At 38.7% G+C, this 20,707-nt stretch overlaps 1 protein-coding gene across 1 annotated transcript in view; it reads right to left on the bottom strand.

The window, feature by feature from the left end:
• Window positions 1-20,707, bottom strand: part of CHD6 (chromodomain helicase DNA binding protein 6) — a 132,304-nt gene that overhangs the window by 70,549 nt on the left and 41,048 nt on the right. The window contains exons 8-16 of the mRNA XM_081096942.1: window positions 20,580-20,697; window positions 15,435-15,521; window positions 15,099-15,233; window positions 14,407-14,528; window positions 12,519-12,762; window positions 11,242-11,418; window positions 10,506-10,649; window positions 6,055-6,310; window positions 5,049-5,259 (exon numbers count right to left, since the gene is read on the bottom strand). Of these exons, the coding sequence (XP_080953068.1) occupies window positions 5,049-5,259; window positions 6,055-6,310; window positions 10,506-10,649; window positions 11,242-11,418; window positions 12,519-12,762; window positions 14,407-14,528; window positions 15,099-15,233; window positions 15,435-15,521; window positions 20,580-20,697 (1,494 nt within the window). The remainder of the gene's footprint in view (window positions 1-5,048; window positions 5,260-6,054; window positions 6,311-10,505; window positions 10,650-11,241; window positions 11,419-12,518; window positions 12,763-14,406; window positions 14,529-15,098; window positions 15,234-15,434; window positions 15,522-20,579; window positions 20,698-20,707) is intronic.

Below are 20,707 nucleotides of genomic sequence, written 5' to 3'. Positions count from 1 at the left end.
CCAAATAAAAACCATCATCTTCACGGCAAATAACAGAATCCTGAATCTCCACAACAAAATATTCACAATGTCCATGGAAAAACCCAAAATTATGTAGCATATGAAGAAACAGGAAAAATGTGACCCATTCTCAAGAGCAAAAAATCCAACCAACAGGTGTCAAATCCAAACAGTTACAATTATCAGATAAGAACTTCATAACAGCTGTTATAATTATGCTTAATAAAGTGAAGGAATGTATGCAATAAACAAAAAGATAGGAGATCACAGCAGAGAAACATCAAACTAAGAAACAAATTAAACTCTTAGAACTAAAATATAATTTGTATAATAAAGAAAGCATTGGATGGGCTTAATAAGCATGAAAGAAATAACAAAGAAGCAGAACCTGAAGACAGATAAATCAAAACAAGAGAGAAAAAGGACTGGGGGAGTGGAGGGGCGGGGGGTGAGCAGAACAAGGACCTGTGGGACAATATCAAAAGGTCAAACATTCAGGTAATTGAAGTCTTACAAAGAAACCAGAGGTGGGGGCAAAAGGAACAACAAAATAGAAGAAATAGAGACTCAAATCCTCCCAAATTTGATGATATACGTTTACACATTCATTCAAGAGGCTCCGTGAACTGTACAGGATGAACTTCACTCATCACAGTCAAACTGCGAATCAAAAATCAAAAGAAAATCTCACTAGACTGAATAAAATAACACATTACATACAAGAGAACAGTGAGTTAAGTGACTGCAAAACTTCTCATCAGAAACTATGGGGCCAGAACACAGTGGAATAATACTTAAAAGTGTTGAAAGAAAGAAAAACAAACAAACAAACCCAGAATTTTAATGTAAAAGGAAGAGATATAAAACAGCAACAACAACAAAGAATTTTGACTTGGAGAAAACTGTAGGACGAAAAAGCAAATCTATCATGATAAATTTCAGAAAGACAAAAGAAGTCACTGCACCTATGAAAAAAACCAGTAGAATGTTATAAGAATTGAAAATTTAGAGAAAAAATGCTCTAGGAAATTAAAAATATAATTATACAAAGAAAACCTAGCGTTAAAGTTGGAAGAGAGAGTAAAGGAATTCTATCAGAAAATATAGCAAAATATAATAAGATGGGGAAAAAAGAGAAAATCGGGTGATCTATCCAGAAGATCTGACATAAAAATAACAGGAGTTCCATAAAGATAAAACAAAGCATAAAATAATAATGAAAGATAAAATCCAAGAAAATTCTCCTGAGCTGATGAACTTAGATTTCAGATAGGAAAAACTACTTTGTATCTAATTCAATGCATCCCATACAAAAAAACCCCAGTTCATTGTAAACCTTCTCAGCACTGGGACAAAGAGGATATATCAAAGCTTCTAAACAGAAAAAAAAAAAAAAAGTCACATACGCAGATTGAGAATCAGAAGGGCAGGGCTTTGAACTTCTAAACCACAACCCTGGATGCGAGAAGACAATGAACTAATAACCCTTCAAAATTCTGTGGGAAAATTATTTCTAATTTAGAATCTCAAACCCAGCCAAACTATTACTCAAGAATGAGAGTGGACGACAAACATTTCAAAGTTTCAAAACTCACTTATCATTCACCCTTTCTCGGAAGCTGCCAGAAGAGGTACATGGGATCCACCAATAAGGAAATCTGATTCAAGTGGGAAAGAAAGAAACTTGTCAGCATGATGAAGGAAGGGAGATAACAGATGACAACTGTGTACTAGGTGAGAAGAGCCCTGAACAGAGAGGAGCATGTTAGAAGGTCCCAGGAGAGATGGCCCTGAGAAGATGAAACTGATGTGCTTGACCACCACAAGAGGAGATTTAGGCAACCAAGGTAAACTTTGGAGCTGAATTATAATAACTACACAGAAAAATAAGCAATGAAATAAAAAGCTAATTTTTAGCTTCAGGGAAAAAAAAATTATGCACTAAAGGGTACTACATGAGTAAGCTGTAATTTAGCATTTACATAAATCCTAATAAACACTGAACATTACTCTAATCTGAAGTAATATGTGGCATTTTGGGAAGATGGGAGGACAGGAAGTTGCACATGTGGCATTTACATAGTGAGAACAGATATCTAAAACTGAAAGAAAATTATAACCATTAACATTTTTTAGATATAGCTATAAATACCAAAAGAAATAGCATAAAGAGTTTAAAGTAATTAATTGTTTCTGAGGGTGGAAAAACTCAGGGGCCAGCAGGGAGTAAATTAGGAAATGCAATTTTTCATAAGTCTAATAGAATAATTTGCCTCTTTAAGTTATGTTGAATGCATAACTTTAATGAAAATAAAAACTGAATTAGCCCTGGCCAGTGTGGCTCAGTTGGTTGAGAGTCCCATGTACAAAGAGGTTGCTGATTCAATTCCCAGTCAGGGCACATGCCCGGGTTGTGGGCTCAATCCCCAGTAGGGGTCTTGCAGGAGGCAGCCGATTGATGTTTTTCTCTCTCTCTAAAATTAATAAAAACATTAAAAAAATTGAATTAAAAAGAGAAGAGTAATGATGATATTAAACCCAGAAGAACTCTGTTAGGTGCTATCAGGATGAAGAAACTATAAAAGAAACACCTCAGAATATTCATATGATGTAATGGTTAACAGTGAATGAAGGCTATTTAAGCATATTAATTTAATCATTTAAATTTATTTAAAGCTGTTTTAAGATGGAGAGATTTAACTATTATAAAATTTAAAGCTTCTGGAATAAAGTAAACATACAAAAGCCCACATCCATAAGTAAAAAGTCAAAAACAATACTGGGGAAATATATACACCATATTCTTAAGTAAACAAACAATTCTTATAAATTAATAAACAAACACAAAGAGCAACAGCAAATGGAGAAAGAACATGAACAATTCATAAAAAAGCAAAATAAATAAAGATATATGAAAAAAATTCACTCATTAATAATCAGAAATACAAACTAAATCATAATTTAAATATCTACAGGGGTTTTGAAAATGTGTATTAAACGCTTTTAAAAATGTACATCAGAATTGGTCCTAAGGAAATAACTGGCAACATTTACAATTAATGTAAAGGGATATTCAGAGTTTCTTAAAGTACTGAAAATTTGAAAACAACCCATAAGACAGAATAAGAATATCAGACAGATCACCAAAATTGTGTCGTAGGAAAATAATTAAAAGAAAAAATTTCATAATATATTAAATAAAAATGCGAGTTACAAAGTAGAATGTAGAATATTTAAACAAGTAAACAACAAAGCTAAATATATGTATGAACAAAGAAAAACGACTAAGAAGATAAACACCTAAGTCTGAATGGGGGCTTTGGGCAGGCTTGGTGTTATATGTGCCCATATTATCAAAAGAAACTGTATTACGTAAGTAATTTGAAAACAAAATAAGCAATAAATGATAAATAAAAATAGCACAGCCGAAACCGGTTTGGCTCAGTGGATAGAGCGTCGGCCTGCGGACTGAAAGTTCCCAGGTTCGATTCCGGTCAAGGGCATGTACCTGGGTTGCGGGCACATCCCCAGAAGGAGATATGCAGGAGGCAGCTGATCAATGTTTCTCTCTCATCGATGTTTCTAGCTCTCTATCTCTCTCCCTTCCTCTCTGTAAAAAATCAATAAAATATATTAAAAAAAATAGCATAAAGGGAGCTAAATAAAGATATGCTACTTCATAAAAGTGTGTTAATTAGGGGAGGGAGGAGACATATGTAATACTCTTTGTAATACTTTAAGCAATAAAACAAAATTTAAAAAATAATAATAAAAAATATAAATAAAAAAAGTGTGTTATACTGTTACTCATTTTGGGGGGTTCTTTAAAAAAACTGAAAACTATGAGTTGTTTTGTATATATTTTGAAGAGTAAGATAATATATTTATGAAAAGCAAGTGTTCTGGCAATGGGTTCCTAATCTAAAGTGAGTTCTGATTTCAAGGAATTATTTATATAACTATTAAATGTCAGCATAACCCATACTTAAATTTGCCATTTAATACTCTTCTAGAAATTACATGTTAGAAGACCAAACAGAATCTTCCAGGACAAGAATATTTAAGACAACTGAGATTTGCCATGATTTTACTTTAAGAAAACAAGAATTTCCTGTAAACTTAGCAATGCCTAGACCAGCCGTGGGCAAACTACGGCCCGTTTAAAATGAATAAAACTAAAAAAAAAAAAGACCGTACCCTTTTATGTAATGATGTTTACTTTGAATTTATACTAGTTCACACAAACACTCCATCCATGCTTTTGTTCCGGCCCTCCAGTCCAGTTTAAGAACCCATTGTGGCCCTCGAGTCAAAAAGTTTGCCCACCCCTGGCCTAGACTAATAGTTTCTATGATCTTGAAAAATCCTTTATCATTAAGAGTTGTTAAAAATCCATTTATCATCTTCAGATCATTGATGTATCCCAACGTAACAAATGCAGTACCCACACAGAATCCAAATAACACCATTGACTTTCCACCTTCATGAGTAATGGACCTAGGATCAAGAAATTATAGGAGTGTGAACAAGGAAATAAAATGGGATGCCATAGCTAGTGTACCATAAAACTTTAGAGAGTTTGCTGAAAAGGACATGAAATATCCCCACATTATTTTCCTGTGAGTTGTCAGATCATGCTCTTTTAGTAACTGGACACATAGTGATGCTTCCTAGGATGTATTTCTCTCATCATCATTAAGCAACACAAAACAACAACAAAAGTAAACACATTTTTTTAACCTTCTCTAATGTTGATTAAATTGTTTCATCCAACTATAAAGAATATAAACAAACATGTAGGATATCATTTTTAAGCAAGGCCAGGACTCTACAATATAGGCTATGAAATTCACTCTAGAGAGTTAAACTTGGATATATTGGTCATAAGATTTAACTCTGTGTTTTAGTGAATCTTTAAGAAGAGATTCCTTTCCTTCCTTTTTGAATGCTTTGTTGTGGTTGAAGCACAATTTTCGAATTAATCAAAAGGTATCAAGAAGAAGGCAGTGCCTGCAGCATTTGACGCACAGCTTTGACATCAGTCTCACCTTCTCTGGATGAGATAATCTTCCAGGATATCGAGACAGCGCACCATCTGGGAGAAGATAAGTACTTTGTGGCCACCTGCAATCAGCTTAGGGAGTAGTTTATCAATCAGCACCAGCTTCCCTGCCGCCTGAATCATGGCCTGCAGCTGAAAGTCAGGGGCATCAGAGCTGTGGGTTTTCCGGAAATCTTCCAGAATTTTCTCCTCTGCCCCTGAAAACAAAACAAAACAAAACAAAATATTCCTTGAAAAAACATTAAGGGTAAAAGCTGCTCTCTGCTTTACAGATCCTAGGAGAAATTAAGTGAATTATTGGGTCCAGGACCAAGTCTAGTGAGGTAATGCCGTATGTGCATCCCTAGTCTGTGCCCCAGCAGAGGGCTCTGCAGTGGCAGCAGGTACAGAGAACTCAGGTGCTGTGCTCTCCTGGGAAGTCTCACCAGGTAAAGAAAGAATTTGAGATACCAAGATGACTTATGCAGTTAAAGAAACCTTCACAGAAAGTTGACAAAAAGACATATCTTTAAATGTCATAAAAATTTAACTATCAGCAAATCCAAGCCAGATACTGATTTAAAAGTATATCAAAAAGTTTTATTGCAAAAAAAAAAAAGGCTCCAATATATACTCTTATTGTATAGGCAACTTCACTTATCTACAGAGTTTTCATCTCATTGCATCATGACCATTTACCCAACGAAGTAACACATGTTCTGTCCCAACGTGAAAAGTGTGGACTAAACCACAAGTACATAATGGACAACAGACTGATGAGTAACAGCCCCATCTTCAGATAGACAGTTTCAAAATGTGGCTCTTTGTACTCATTAAACTGCTTAGGCAGATTTATCAACCTCTTTGAACCTCAGTTTAATACTCTGTAAAAAGGTGAGCATACATACATCCTAGCATCTAATGGGAACTCAATACCTAGGATCGTTGGTTATCATGAGCCTGTGGCAGAGACCCACAACAGGCCTGAGTATCCCCCTGCATTGCCCACTCACCGTTGATTAGGTAGGGATGGTTGCAGCACTTTCTCAGCTCCATCATGGTGTTGATGAGGTTGGGCATGTTGTGCTGATTTGCCCCTTTGGTCAGGAAGGAAAAGTTCTTTTCTAGGATGGCCCGGTAGTACTTTTTCTGGATATTGGTCAGCTCTACTTCAATGATCGTCTCTTGTTTGGGAGCAAGGTTCTTTTCCACATCATCTTTCAGCCGCCGAAGCATCATTGGTTTTAGGATAGACTGCAGTTTCTTCACCTGTCCAGGTAAATCCTGATTTAATGATTACTGGGGATTCCACCCTTCACTACAATCTCTTGAGCACAGTACTGTGGTAGCAGACTAAGTGAAAGCTCATGACTGATGCCTGAACATGAGGCTAAAAGGAAAAAAGGGGTCTGGTTTTCATTCACTAGTATTTACTGAGAAACTATGTGACAACCTTACAGATATAAAGAAAGAAAAATACAAAAGACAGTACCTATTCTCCAGCCTGTAGAAAACAAGCCTCTCTCCCTCTAACATGCACACATGTGCAGAAATTAACTGAGAAATATTTAAGCCTCATTAAGAGGTTTAAGTGACATATTATAAAGGGAAGACTTAGATGCTGAAAGAGCAAAGTAAGAAGTAGAGGCAATCTGGGATGGGCGAAATGGATGAAAGTGTCAAAAAGTACAAACTTCCAGTTATAAAATAAATGAGTCTCGAGGATGTATAGCAAGGTGACCATAGGTAATAAGTCTGTACTACATATTTGAAAGTTGCTGAGAGTAGATCTTAAAAGTTCTCATCACTAGGAAAAATATTTGTCACTATGTACTGTGATGGATGTTAACTAAACTAGATTTATTGTGATCATTTCATAATATATACATACACTGAATCATTATGATGTGCATTTAAAACTAGTATGTCAATTATATCTCACATAAGAAGTAGAAGCAATCTGGAAACAGATTCTTCATATATCTTACAAATAACTGCAGCAAACGTGCTTGGGCGTAGCAGAATATAGAAAGCTGGTGCTATAAGGTGACTTCTACCATTCCATCGTGCAAGCTGTCACATCAGGGGCGCTTTCAGCCTGATAGTGTTCTTTGCTATGATTTTTTTGTTCTTCTGACTGACCAGGCCTAGAGAACAGAACTCTATTCACTTTGACTGCACTGACCAGAGACCTGTTCCCTCTTCCAAGAAGACAATTCAAAGTCAAGGCACCTAAGTTAACTCTGAGCTAAAACATGATATCAATAAGAGTAGTCCTGGTGGGAAATAAAATAAGGGAAAATGGAAGTGCAAAAGATCAAGTTTCGAGTCATAAAGGCCTGTTCAAAACTTTTAAAGGAGTAGATTCTGCATAAATAAGTTGTGCAGGTGCCAATGCTTCCTGAAGAGAGTGATTCAGAAGAGCTACTTACTGGAGCAGGTTTTAAACAATGATGGAAATGCTTTACTTTGGAAGCAGATGCTTTCTAGACCTTTTATTTACTGTGATTTAAAACATACATATTTGATGTCATTTTTGCGGTTTTCTCCTAACTAACCCCAATCTTAAACCTACCTCATTTGAGACTTTCATTTTACCTACGATGGTACTTAGGAATCTAATCCCCCAAGTGTTTAAGGAATTACTACATAAGAACCCAGAGAGAAAAGAAATAGGCACAAATGCCCATCTGCCACATGCTCGGTTCCGCTTCTGCCCTTCACTTGTTTCATACCTTGGATCATCTAGATCAGCGGTTGCCAACCTTTCTGACCTCACGGACCACCAGTGGTCCACAGACCACCGGTTGGCGACCACTGCTCCAAAGGTTTCCTTAAACCAGTGGTCGCCAACCTTTCGAACCTCACAGACCACCAGTGGTCCACGGACCACCAGTTGGCAACCGCTGATTTAGAGTATACTATGTGCCAGATACTGCGTTGGCCAATACAACAAACATAACTTTGGAGAAGATGTGGGCCTTTTACTCAAGGTCATTGTCTAGGAAGAAGAAAAAACGCATACCACAAAATAAGTGCAATGGAAGAAGAGAATGCATTTCTAATGGTCCAAAAATGGAGAGGGGGCTGGAGCTGGCTTTTGAAGGATCAATAGATACTGCACACGTAGCAGAAGTGGAATTCAGTTTGATTATTCATTGCTCTCAAAGCCTGCCTTGCCACAGAAATAGAAGCAAACAGACTGGAACCACAGAGTGTACCCTTGACATCTGTTAGTGAAAGTCCTTAGGTTTCTCAGTCCCCACATTCTCTGCCCTAACCCACTGTCACACTATTGCTAGATTAATTTAGCAGAACTAATTATGTCACTCCTGCAATCAAAGCCTTGCATTGCTCCTCTATAATACCCACCAAATCCTTCAACCTGTCTTTCTAGATCTTCCCAAAATACAGCTCTGAACCTCAGTCCTCATACTCCATAATCATCCATTCTGTTTCCAGCTTATGTGAATGATTCCTTACCCCTGAACAAATTCTATTTAATGAACAATAAATTTCCATTTTTCCTATGTAAAATAGTCACCACCTCTTCTCTCTCCACCTACTGAAAAATTACCCACTCTTCCAAGTCCACTTTCAAACTGTATTCTCTCTCTGAAATCTTTCCTGATTTCCAAACAGATGTAACCTTTTTCTCCTAATAAAGCCCCCAATTCCATTCTTTGTTTCTCTTGAGGCATTTAAACTTGTCTGTAGGCATGCAATATGTCAGAAAAAGAATTCAGAATAAGGGTTGTAGAGTGCATAAACCAGATGGAGGAAAAAATCAACAACTTATGCAAGAATCAAGAAGAAATGGATGAAAAAATCAACAACTTATGTAAGAATCAAGAAGAAATGAAGACTGATATAGCTGCAATAAAAAACACCATGGGAAGTTTCAACAGTAGACTAGGAGAAGCGGAGGACCGAATTAGCGAATTAGAAGACAGGGAAGCAAAACACACTCAAACTGAACGGCAATTGGAGAAAAAAATTAAAAGACAGGATGAGAGCCTAAGGGAGCTATGGGACAACATGAAATGAAGCAACATACGAATAATAGGGGTGCCAGAACAACAGGAAGAGGAACAAGGCTTAGAAAACCTATTGTCTGAAAACTTCCCTGATGCGGGGAAGAAAAAAGTCACACAAGCACAGAGTCCCAAACAAGATGAACCTGAAAAGACCCACACCAAGACACATCATAATTATGATGGCAAATGTTCAGGACAAAGAGAGAATCTTAAAGGCTGCAAGAGAGAGACAGAAAGTTACGTACAAGGGAGCTCCCATTAGATTATCAAATGATTTCTCAACAGAAACACATCAGGCCAGAAAAGAACGGAAGGAAATTTACAAAGTGATGCAAAGCAAGAGACTGAATCCAAGAATATTCTATCCATCAAGGCTATCATTCAAAATTGAAGGGGAAATAAGGAGCTTCACAGACAAAAAAAGGCTAAGGGAGTTTATCACTACCAAACCAGCAATGCAAGAAATGCTAACTGACTGGTTCAAAAGAAGAAATAAAAAGGTAAGAAAGAACACAGGCACAAAAAGTAAAAATGGCTACAAACAAGTACTTTTCAATAATAACTTTAAATGTAAATGGACTAAATGCTCCAATCAAAAGACATCAAGTGGCTGAATGGATAAAAAAACATGACCCATATATATGCTGTCTACAAAAAACCCACCTCAGAACAAGGGACTCACACAGACTGAAAGTGAAGGAATGGAAAAATATCTTCCAGGCAAATGGAAATGAAAAAAAAGCTGGGGTAGCAATACTTATATCTGACAAAATAGACCTCAAAGTGAAGGCCATAACAAGAGATAAGGAAGGCCACTTCATAATACTAAAGGGATCGATACAACAAGAGGATATAAACTTGTCTGGCTTATTTCTGTAATCTTTAGTAGATAATTCTACCCTAGTAGACAGTTATTTATTAATGTTGGTCGTTTTGAATCAGCTTTGAGTCCAATAAGCCAGACTCAGGACTACATCTTTCAAAACTGAGGAAATTTAGTTGATATGGACAAAGCTGGACTTACCAATTACTCTAATATATAATTGCCTTCTTTTCCTCACTGCTCTTGAGTACTTTGTTGTACTAAAGAATGAGCCTGGGAATATGTTGCAGATTATGTAGGAGGAAGGAGGAAGGGTGAGGGGAGCAAAAGAAAGCACCAAGATCCTGAAATCACAGCTATGAGCAAAATCACTGAACTTACGTGTGAGATCAGTGAAGGCTAGAGGCCTGATATGTTAACATATAATATTTTAGGTGCTGATTCATTTATTCTTTGGATAACTAGCTTATCCTCCTCAACATAAACAAAAAATACATTAAATAAAGGATGTCAGAACTTGCTAACTCGTCCCCACAGTGGTTTCTCTCCTTGATGGTAAAGTAATCATCACATTGTCTACACGATTCTACAGGCCCCTATTTACCTGTTCCTCTGTTTTCAGATCTCCAAACTCCTCCAAGAAAGCAGTCTCTGAAGGAAACTGTGATGGCTCCAGAAAGTTGAGCAAACTGAAGAGTTCCTCCACAGAGTTCTGCAAGGGTGTCCCAGTGAGCAGCACTTTGTGTTCCTGCACAAATTAACACATGATGAACAGCGTTTGAGCTCCCCAAACAGTAGGCCAGGGCATTCTGCGCTCAATTTGGGGCAATTCTATTGTGCGTTAATGAAAAGACAGGGTGCCAACATTTCATGGGCATACAGTTAATAGATCAACCTTCCTTTCACATTAATAATTCCAGCAGCAATTTCATGTTAATTAAAGCAACCATTCATTCATTCATTCGTTCAACATTACTAAGTGCCTTCCCTCACATTCTGGGCACTGTGCCAAGACAATAATGTTAAAAAGTCATCATTTTTGGTATCAGATCATTCAGGTACCCAGAAACAAATCAAAACACCTTACATTTCCAGGTCACAAATTTAATGGGATTTAAGATTCTCTTGGGCCCCTTTGGGAATCAATCTATAGCAAAGGTCAAACTGTTAACCCAGTTCATAACAAAAAACAAACACATTTGACTCCTACACTACCGTAGCTACAGAGGGCAAACAAAATCTAGAGTAAAGAAACTACGCAAAAGTAAGTTACATGAAGAATGCTTCCTCCATAGTGAAGAGAAGCCCCCATGTTTAGGTGAAGAGCTTGCAACTCTCACCAGGGCCATGAGCTTTAGACCCTCCAGAAGTTTGCAGTTCCTGTTCTTCAACCTGTGAGCTTCATCGATGATCACACAGCTCCAGTGAATCTTCTTCAGCTCTGGGCAGTCTGCCAGGATCATCTCAAATGTTGTGATGACAACATGGAACTTGAAGACTCCTGAAAGGGGGTTTCCCTGAGGATGATAGAACAGCAGGCAAAACTTTATGCAATGGCTATAGAATCCAGCTAACGGGCACCAGCTGGCCAAGAGGAGCCAGCACTAGAAATGCTAAGGCCTAGGTAAGAAGCCAATAAGCACTGCTCTTCCTCATTTGAGAAAAGAGAGAACACAAGAATGTACCATCTATATAGACAAGAGACAGACCTCATTACATGGGTGAAACAGAAGAGAGCATGTGCCCTCACAAAGGTGAGACAGATGAGCAGTACGGAAGGCACAGCAAGGGAGCTTTTTATTTATTAACTGCCAGGGTAAGGAAAGCAGATGGGTTTTGATTCACACATTCTAGTCACGAGTCTGTCTAAACTATGCATAGACAATAAAGATCTTGATTACCCTGGGACAGGTGCTACCAGGAGGGCACACCTTTGTCTTTTAGCCTGTCTCAGTGCTGCCATCACATTTAAAGAACAGAGCTGCATCATGTCAGAGCACACCGTAAATTCCTTCCAAGTGTCTCCTGCAGTTACAAAGCTCCCGGCTGGCTTTTCTCTGATTAGAGTCTTTTAATTTTCACCTTAATTATAAAATTCAGTGCCCAGAACAAGAACACAAGCATACTTGGCAAAGTCCTTATACTTATCAAAAGCTTTTTAAAAATTCTATTGTGCTTTTAACAATTTGAATCCTGTTTTCTCTTTATCCTTCCCTGTCAAATCTGTTAACGTCTTCTCCAATCTCCCTGGCTAGGAACCCATTCTCTATACACCAATTCTGCTGCTCACTTTCTTCACTGAGCATACAGCAATTCAGATAAAATTTTGTGTGTAAAAGTAACTTCATAATCCAACACAGAAGCCAAGCTTTCAGAGTCCTCTGGTATATCTCAGGGAGTGTAAAGCATGCCCTATAATTTCGTGTTTTATCATAAATTAAACTAGCAGGGAGGAGTAAGAAGTCTGCCTCAATAAGCATATGACTGACTCTACATAACCAGTAAATAGTAGCCCAAGGCACAAGACACTAAACTCTAGAAGAAAAGTGACAGAAATGCTGCTCTCAACTGTGACATCGAGGTGTCACTGGGTCTTTGTGATCAGCATAAGGCTCACCTGTGCATCTCTGTACACCATCTCATACTGCTGGATCATCTGCCTACTGATCTGGCTGCCGTGGTACACAATGGCATTCATCTCTGTCCACGTTCGAAACTCCCGTTCCCAGTTGGTGATAGTGGAGAGGGGGGCGATGATGAGGAAAGGGCCATGGACTCCCCTGAGGAATATTTCTGAAAGGAATGTGATGGACTGGATGGTCTTCCCTAGGCCCATCTCATCAGCCAAAATACAGTTTTTCCTGCAGAGAGTAAGAAATACAGGCGATTCACAATCAATACAGGACAGAGGTAGAGGGTGGTTATAACTAAAAAGATACCTGAGAAGCATACCTCGACCTGTAAGTGAAGGTCTTATCAGCATTTGCCAGAGATGCAACTAAGGCAAGTTTTATTATTATTAGTCATATCTTGTCTGCTTCCAAAAAAGAATTATGGCAGATTGTGAGAAAATACATGAAATGGGTCCATTTAAATAAAATCTAAAAACACTAAAAATTAAAATAATAGAGAACAAAAATATGCCTCAAACTGAAGCCAGTTTCTGTATCCAACAAACTTCATGGAAGCAAAGGCAAAAATAAAATGATAAGTTACATGATTCTCATTGTCTTTCACTTGTGTTATCAAAGGACAAACTTAACCCACATAATAAATTTCTAATCAGAGAAAAGATGCTGGTCTCTTCTGGTCATTCAGGGTCACAGATTGCACAGAGCCAAGACACTTGAAGCAAGGGTGTGGCCCCATCCAGTCTCCTCTCTCACTGCATAAAGGGCAACCTCAGACCTAGAAAGCAACGCTCTGAGCTGAGAATAAGGGCAGAAGACTACGCCAGAACACACGCCTCCAGAGTCCCATCTTGGTGTGTTTTCCGTTACAACATGCTGTCTGGGGGATGGCGGGGGGAGGGGGGGTAGAGACGGACATTCTAGAACAGCCCTGGGCAAACTACGGCCCGCGGGCCAGATCTGGCCTGTTTGAAATGAATAAAACTAAAAAAAAAAAAAAAGATCGTACCCTTTTATGTAATGATGTTTACTTTGAATTTATATTAGTTCACACAAACACTCCATCCATGCTTTTGTTCCGGCCCACAGTTTAAGAACCCATTGTGGCCCTCGAGTCAAAAAGTTTGCCCACCCCTGTCTAGAATGTTAAGAAAATCTCAACCCATTTTTCTCAAATTTCATCTGCTTCATCTATTCTGATAGGAACTAAAGCACAAAGAGTCCAACCTGAGCATTCCAGTACAAGTCTAGAACATCTGTAGCTCACAAACAAGTAGCAGAGTTGGGGCAAGAATTCAGATCTATTCCCCTTTAAAGCCAATTTTTGCTAAAGACATAGAGATAGAAAACACGTTTAAAGGATCCTTTGAGCATAACCAAGATAGAGCATTACCTTTTAGCTAGATTAGCAAAGGCGAAAAAAAAAGCACAAAGTCGATGATGTGTAAAGACCGTTCCTTTTGGTTGGGTGAAATACCTGACATAAAAATATGATGTCCTTGTATGAGGGACATGCAAGGACTGCCAGCCTGAATCAATGGCTGTGTTGTCCTCTCAGCTCTCTGCTGCTCTACTCTACGTGGGCCAAGGCAGCAACCCACCTTCAAGTACAAACACTTGGTTAGAAAATCACCCATGCCCTAACCGGTTTGGCTCAGTGAATAGAGCGTCGGCCTGCAGACTGAAGGGTCCCAGGTTCGATTCTGGTCAAGGGCATGTACCTTGGTTGCGGGCACATCCCCAGTGGGAGGTGTGCAGGAGGCAGCTGATCGATGTTTCTAACTCTCTATCCCTCTCCCTTCCTCTCTGTAAAAAAATTGATTAAAAAAAAAAAAGAAAATCACCCATGAAAATAGGAATGGTCTGGATCCTCACCTGTTATACCAGTTAAATAGAAGCCAGTTCATTCCCTCCAGCTGGTACTCCCGGAGCTGGTTACTGTTCTTATACTCACGAGACTTCTCGAGTTTCTGCCAGGAGTCTGAAGCAGGCCGTTCCTAGTAGAAAAAAGCAGAGAGCACACTACGTAGAGAGTTATGTTTTAGAAGCATAAAACAAATAAGGACACAAAATAATAATGGGGAAAGAAGTAAATCTCAAAACACTGCCCTAAATCTGGCTTCAAACTACAGTGACTGTTTTCTGACTAATGTATAGGCCCTACATTTTCTAGGTTTCACTGGATTAAACTAAGAATATCTCTCTAAAATTTGCAAGTAATTAATAAAAAAGAGAAACAGACCCACCTAAATCTTACCGTTATATTGTTTTACTTAGACTCTTAGATATCAATCCTACTTACATTTTAATTTCCCTGAAAGCCAATATTAGTCAGGTTTTTTGGTTTCTATAGACAGAATTTCTTTTATTTCTTTGTGCCTGTGGTATGAGCTCAGGAAAGTACAGTGGGTCAAATATTTTGATTAGTTTCTAGAGTCAGACCATCAGGCAAAAAGCCTGATACTCAAAAATTCAAATTCCTTAAATTCTTCATAAACACACTAGCAATCTTATTACTTTATCTTTCCATATGAAACACCAAATTCTACATAAAACTGATAGATTACCATATGCTTAATTTCAGGGAGAACTTGAAGAGATTCGAATTCTTTAACTTTAGCAGGATCCACGTCTTCCTCTAGCTCCCATGTACTTTCTTCATAGGGCAGTGAGCACCACTTCACCAGATAATGCGTCACTTCCTGGTGGGAAAGAGGAGAGAGAGAAAAAAGTTCTTTCTACTAGATTATAGGCATCGATCATACTCTGTCCAACTTATGGAAACCCACCCTATAATATAACACACAAATGCCATTCAAACAAACACCACATGTTGACAAAACATGCACAATACAAGGTAAGAAGGGAAGACACTAGGAGAGTCAGCATAGCAAAACACCTACCTCTCCTGTTTCTGCATCCTTGGTGTGGGCCACCTCCAAGATGCGATCAACTTCTACATAGTCTGGGTTGAACAAGTCTTCGTCAGGCTAATGCAAACAGAGAAGAGTTTAAGAGTGTCCCCCTGACCTCAAATCCCACTTCATGCTTTACCATTAAGTGACCCCTACTCTGGACCTATCAGGAAACACATGAAATGGTTCACCTGAGAATAAAAGTCACCTCAGACACTCTTCAGTGTCCTAAATCCTGCTCTCCATGACTAAACTGGAAGGAATCAACCACACCTCACAGGCTGCCCTCAGCCAGGGGAAGACTTCCCTCTGATTACTGTAGTGCTGTGCAAAAATCAGCACAAAGAGGATGCCCTTTTATTACTGCTCCCTGTTCCAAAGATCACCCTTGGAAACTCTGGTTTATTTTCCTTCTTAATATAAATAACAGTAATAGCTAATGCTGGAAGGAGCCATGAGAGGTGCTTCTGGGGTGCAGATAATGTTCTAATTCCTGATCCAGGAGGTGGTTACACAGATGTGTTTATTTTGTAAAAATTCACTGACCTGTACCCTTAGGATCTGTTTATCTTTATATACATTACTAGAAGCTCGGTGCACGAAATTTGTGCACTTGGGGGGGGGGGGTCCCTCACCCCAACCTGCACCCTCTCGCAGTCCCGGAGCCCTCAGGGGATGTCTGGACCATCAGTCGGACACCCTTAGCACTGCCGCGGAGGTGGGAGAGGCTCCTGCCACCCCGCTGTGCTCACCAGCTGTGAGCCCAGCTTCTGGCTGAGCGGTGTTCCCCCTGTGGGAGCACACTGACTACCAGCTCCTGCAAGGAGTGTCTGCCCTCTGGTGGTCAGTGTGCATCATAGCGACCAGTCATTCTGCCATTTGGTCGATTTGCATATTAGCCTTTTATTATATAGGATGCTTCAAAAAAAGTGTACTTATAAAACAACAATAAACAGCACTGAGAAATATTTAATGTGTGTCTGGAATCAGGTTAAATGCTTTCATCTAAGTCTCAAAACTACTTTATGGAGTAGGTACTACAATTACTTTACGGATGAGAAAGCTGACTCAGAGCAGCTAAGTAACATGACCAAGGAACACAGAGCTGTGAGAACTGGAGGTTTACCCAGGGCTTTCTTACCCAGAAGCCCCAATCCTGGACAGCTAGAATGTTCTTATGGCCCCTTAAGTTGGAAGGCTCATTACACGCTATCTAGTTTCATCTTCTAACGGTTAGAATCTAACCAGTGCAAGAATACTTAATATAGCATTCCTGGCAAATCCACCCTCAGATTCAATTATTCTCATGTTCAGGAATATACTGCACTCTAAGACCTGACCCACTGCCAAGACAGCTCTACCTCTGCCTGCTCGGCAGTAGCATCATGATCTTTATCGTTATGACTATTAAATTACAGCTCCATTTTCATCCTGTAACTGTGACTCATTGGTGAGAACTGCTTCCTCTCCAGCAATGGTGACCAAGTTGATTCTACCTCTCTGTGTTGGCTCTTCAACAACCCCTCCCTAGCTGGGTTAAATAGCCCCAGACATCCAAGTGTCCTTCAGATGCTTTAATGTTTCCAGATCCCTTAATGATACAGAGCTCACACTTGTGGAAGAGTGACTATGGGTCAGGTATTGTGCTCAGCACTTCTACGGGTACAAACATTGTCACTTAATCCTCCCAGGTATTCTGTAAGGTTGATACTATTAGGAAGGATATTATGCAAGTGGCCCAAGGCCACCCAGGTGTGTGCATGAGTGTGGGGGGAATAGTTTGGCTCCAGAACCCAGGCTCCTAGCAGCATGCAGTCTTCTTTCCACGTTTTTTCTCAATCACTCAGCTATGACTGGAATCCTTTATCACCATTACAGTCTTCCTGCAGCTGCCCTCAGGATTTGCAGAACCTCACTGAATCCTGGTATCCAAAAATAAACATAACATCTATATATATAAAAGGCTAGTATGCAAAGTGTCCCCATGGGAGTTCAACTGGGAGACCGGGAGTTCTGTTGCTCACTATGACATGCGCTGACCACTAGGGTGCAGCGCAAAATGAAGGAAGGCCTCGGCCAGCAGCCGGGGAAGGGAGGTCCGGCCGGCAGCCGGAAGGGACTCTACCCATGCATGAATTTGTGCAGCAGGCCTCTAGTTTAGGAATCAAAACAGCAAGGCACAGCAGGACTGTTCTATTGGTACGGTGTAGGATTTATGTTACTTTTTTAATTAATTAATTTATTTATTTAAAGACTTTTCTTTACCTTTTTTAAAAAAAATATATTTTATTGATTTTTTACAGAGAGGAAGGGAGAGAGACAGAGAGCTAGAAACATCGATGTGAGAGAAACATCGATCCAGCTGCCTCCTGCACATTTCCCACTGGGGATGTGCCCGCAACCCAGGTACATGCCCTTGACCGGAATCGAACCCGGGACCTTTCAGTCCGCAGGCCAACGCTCTATCCACTGAGCCAAACCGGTTTTGGCTATGTTACTTTTTAAACAGCCACACCCTACTCTTGGCCCACAGCAAACTTGTAATTAAACTGGCAACATCTTTCCTCCCTAGAACTGCTATCCAGTCATTCTCTACACTCCAAAATGTAAAGATCTTTAAATACAAATGTATGACATTACATTTTACAGTCATTATATTTCACTCATCCTGGCCTGTCCAGGTAAACCTGAACATTGTCTTTGTCATTTATTCTCCCAGACTTATTTCTGGTTTTCAGAAAGGGTTTTAGTTGGGCCTCTATCCCTATCGAGTATGGGAACTCCAGTCTCTCCAACTGGAGTCTCCTTTACAAGAGTACCCTCTCCCCTGGCTACCTCATAAAGCACCTGGAAATAATAGATATGAAGACACTCTACTCAAAACTAAGTTATTATTTCTTTTATAAGAATAGCATTTATCCAAGTTATTAATAAAAATGTTAAAACCAAAGACAGTATTATAGGAACTATTCCCCAGGATTACTCCTTAATTTCATGTCCTCCAACCTTTTTTTTTCCCCCACAAGAGTGTGAACTGCTGTTACGGTATTTCTGTAAAAACAACACAATTTCCTCTCTCTCTATTCCCAACCAAGGAAAGCTCACACCCTTGAGAATAAATCAGAAAATAGACACATGGGTCTTTGAAGGCTATATTAAGAAGTTTGAACTTTATCCCAAGAAAATGGGAAATTCTGAAGGTTCTGGAGCAGGGTAACGAACAGCATAGGTCAAACCATCCTCATTCCCTGGGAACAGCCAAATAATTACTGAGCACTGACTCTGTGCCTAGTACCAGGGCTAGAAATATGAGGAAGACCAGGGCCCTGTCTGTCTTCCAGGGCTCAAAATGGAAGATACAGACATGTTGTAAACAAGTTACTGCACTGCAAATACTTGCTAAAATAGAGGTGTGGAAAAGATGTTCCAAGAACAGAGGGAGAGTATCCAATAGGGCTTCAAGATGGTTTTCTAATTCTAGTAGTCACCTTCCTTTCCCCAATTCTCTACCAGAGGGATGATGCCATGAAAACAGTTCTCACAGGCATTAGAAAAATTATTGGGGGAGGAGGGGAGAGGACCTGGGCCAAACATTAAGGCTGAAGAGGAAGAACCCCACATTAGGACATGAAGAATGCTTATTGACATTGTCCTAAAATAATTTTTTGTCACAAGAAAAGGGAGTACAACATAAATAATTGGTAAATATCTGTAGCAATTTACTACAATTTGATGACATCTGAGTGCTCTCTTAAGGTCCAGCACTTATGACTACATTTTAAGAATAATTTTTATTGCTTCTTTTCTTCAAAAGTTATCTAACTAAAATTTAAAAATCACATGCTAAAAAATAAGAAAATAAAAATCACCACAAGCCCATCAGCCAGAGAAGGGACTTTCCATGTCATTAATAACTGTTTTCCAATACCATTTTTTTCTGGCTGCATAGTATTCCATCCTATGGGCTGTATAATTTAACAAAAGTCTATTATCTAACACTTCATTTTCAATTTTTCACCAATATAAACAACTGTTTATCATTGTTAAATCTTTGCACAAAGACTTGGTAGTTTCCTTAAAATAAAGGACAGAGTTAGTTGCTGGGATAGATGACATGCAAATTTTGAGACATTTGATGTCGTTTGTCTTACTGCTCTTCTGACAGCCACATGGCCTGATGCTCCCACCCAGTGATGTACCAAGGGTGATGATGTTCCCTACACCCTCACCAGCAACAGACAGTACTTATTTTTAAAACCTTCAAATACTTGATAAGAAAAGATTAGAAGATTCCCATTTTAATTTACATTCTTTGACTAGTAGTCAAATTGACTACATTTTTGTAGGTTAATTTGTCCATTTTTTTCTATTTTGGGTTTTATATTTTTCTTAATTATAAGAGTATTTCTTATTTAACTATTGGTTATATGTATATGTATGTATATAATGTGTATGTATAAAAACATAAATAGGAAGGTTATCATACTAGATAAAAAATATATACCATGTATATATGTATGTGTATATGTGTATCATTAGAAAATATGTATATATAATGCATATAGATATTTCCTAATTACTATGTATGTATGTGTATATGTATATAATTAAAAAATATTTTTACATACAATTTAAGATTTGTTTATGGTATTTTCTAATGTATAGATACTATAGATTTGTTTAAGATCCAAATTCACCAATCCTTCCTCTGGCTATAGGACCCATACTTAGAAATTCCCAAGTTTAATATAAATTTATTTATTTATTTTTGAGCATTTGGACTTTGTTTTTATTTTTTACATTCAAATTTTGGGTCTCTTTGGAATTGCCTTTGGAGTTGGGGGATGAAAGAATTGTGTGCATATTCCTCTTGCCCTAGCTGTTCACTGGTATTCTGACCAAGATGCCTGTTCTTATGGGTTGTTAGTTTGTAAGGTTTGCTCCTCATACCTCCGTGGATAATTTGTTTTCTTTGGCTTAAATCTGGACTAGTTTTGCTATAAATCAGTGCATACTTATCAATTTGACTTAACTAACAGATCTGCACAAAACTTCAATTTAAAGAAACTTACACCCAGTATTTAATTCTGCAAGAAAAGCAGTAGTCAGATTAATCAGTAAATATTGCTTCACCTCAGTAAAAATGTGCTTCATCTGGGCTTGTTTATTCCTAAATCGCTTGATCTTCTGTGCGATGCGAGGATCCTTTTCGAGCTCTTCCATCGTGGCCCATTTACAGTGTAAGTAGGAACTATCCAATG

This window comes from Myotis nattereri (genome assembly GCF_964212035.1).
Source record: "Myotis nattereri genome assembly, chromosome: 8".
NCBI classification, from domain to species: domain Eukaryota; kingdom Metazoa; phylum Chordata; class Mammalia; order Chiroptera; family Vespertilionidae; genus Myotis; species Myotis nattereri.
The sequence above is the reverse complement of the archived record's forward strand: the minus strand, read 5'-3'. Positions and strand labels throughout refer to the sequence as shown.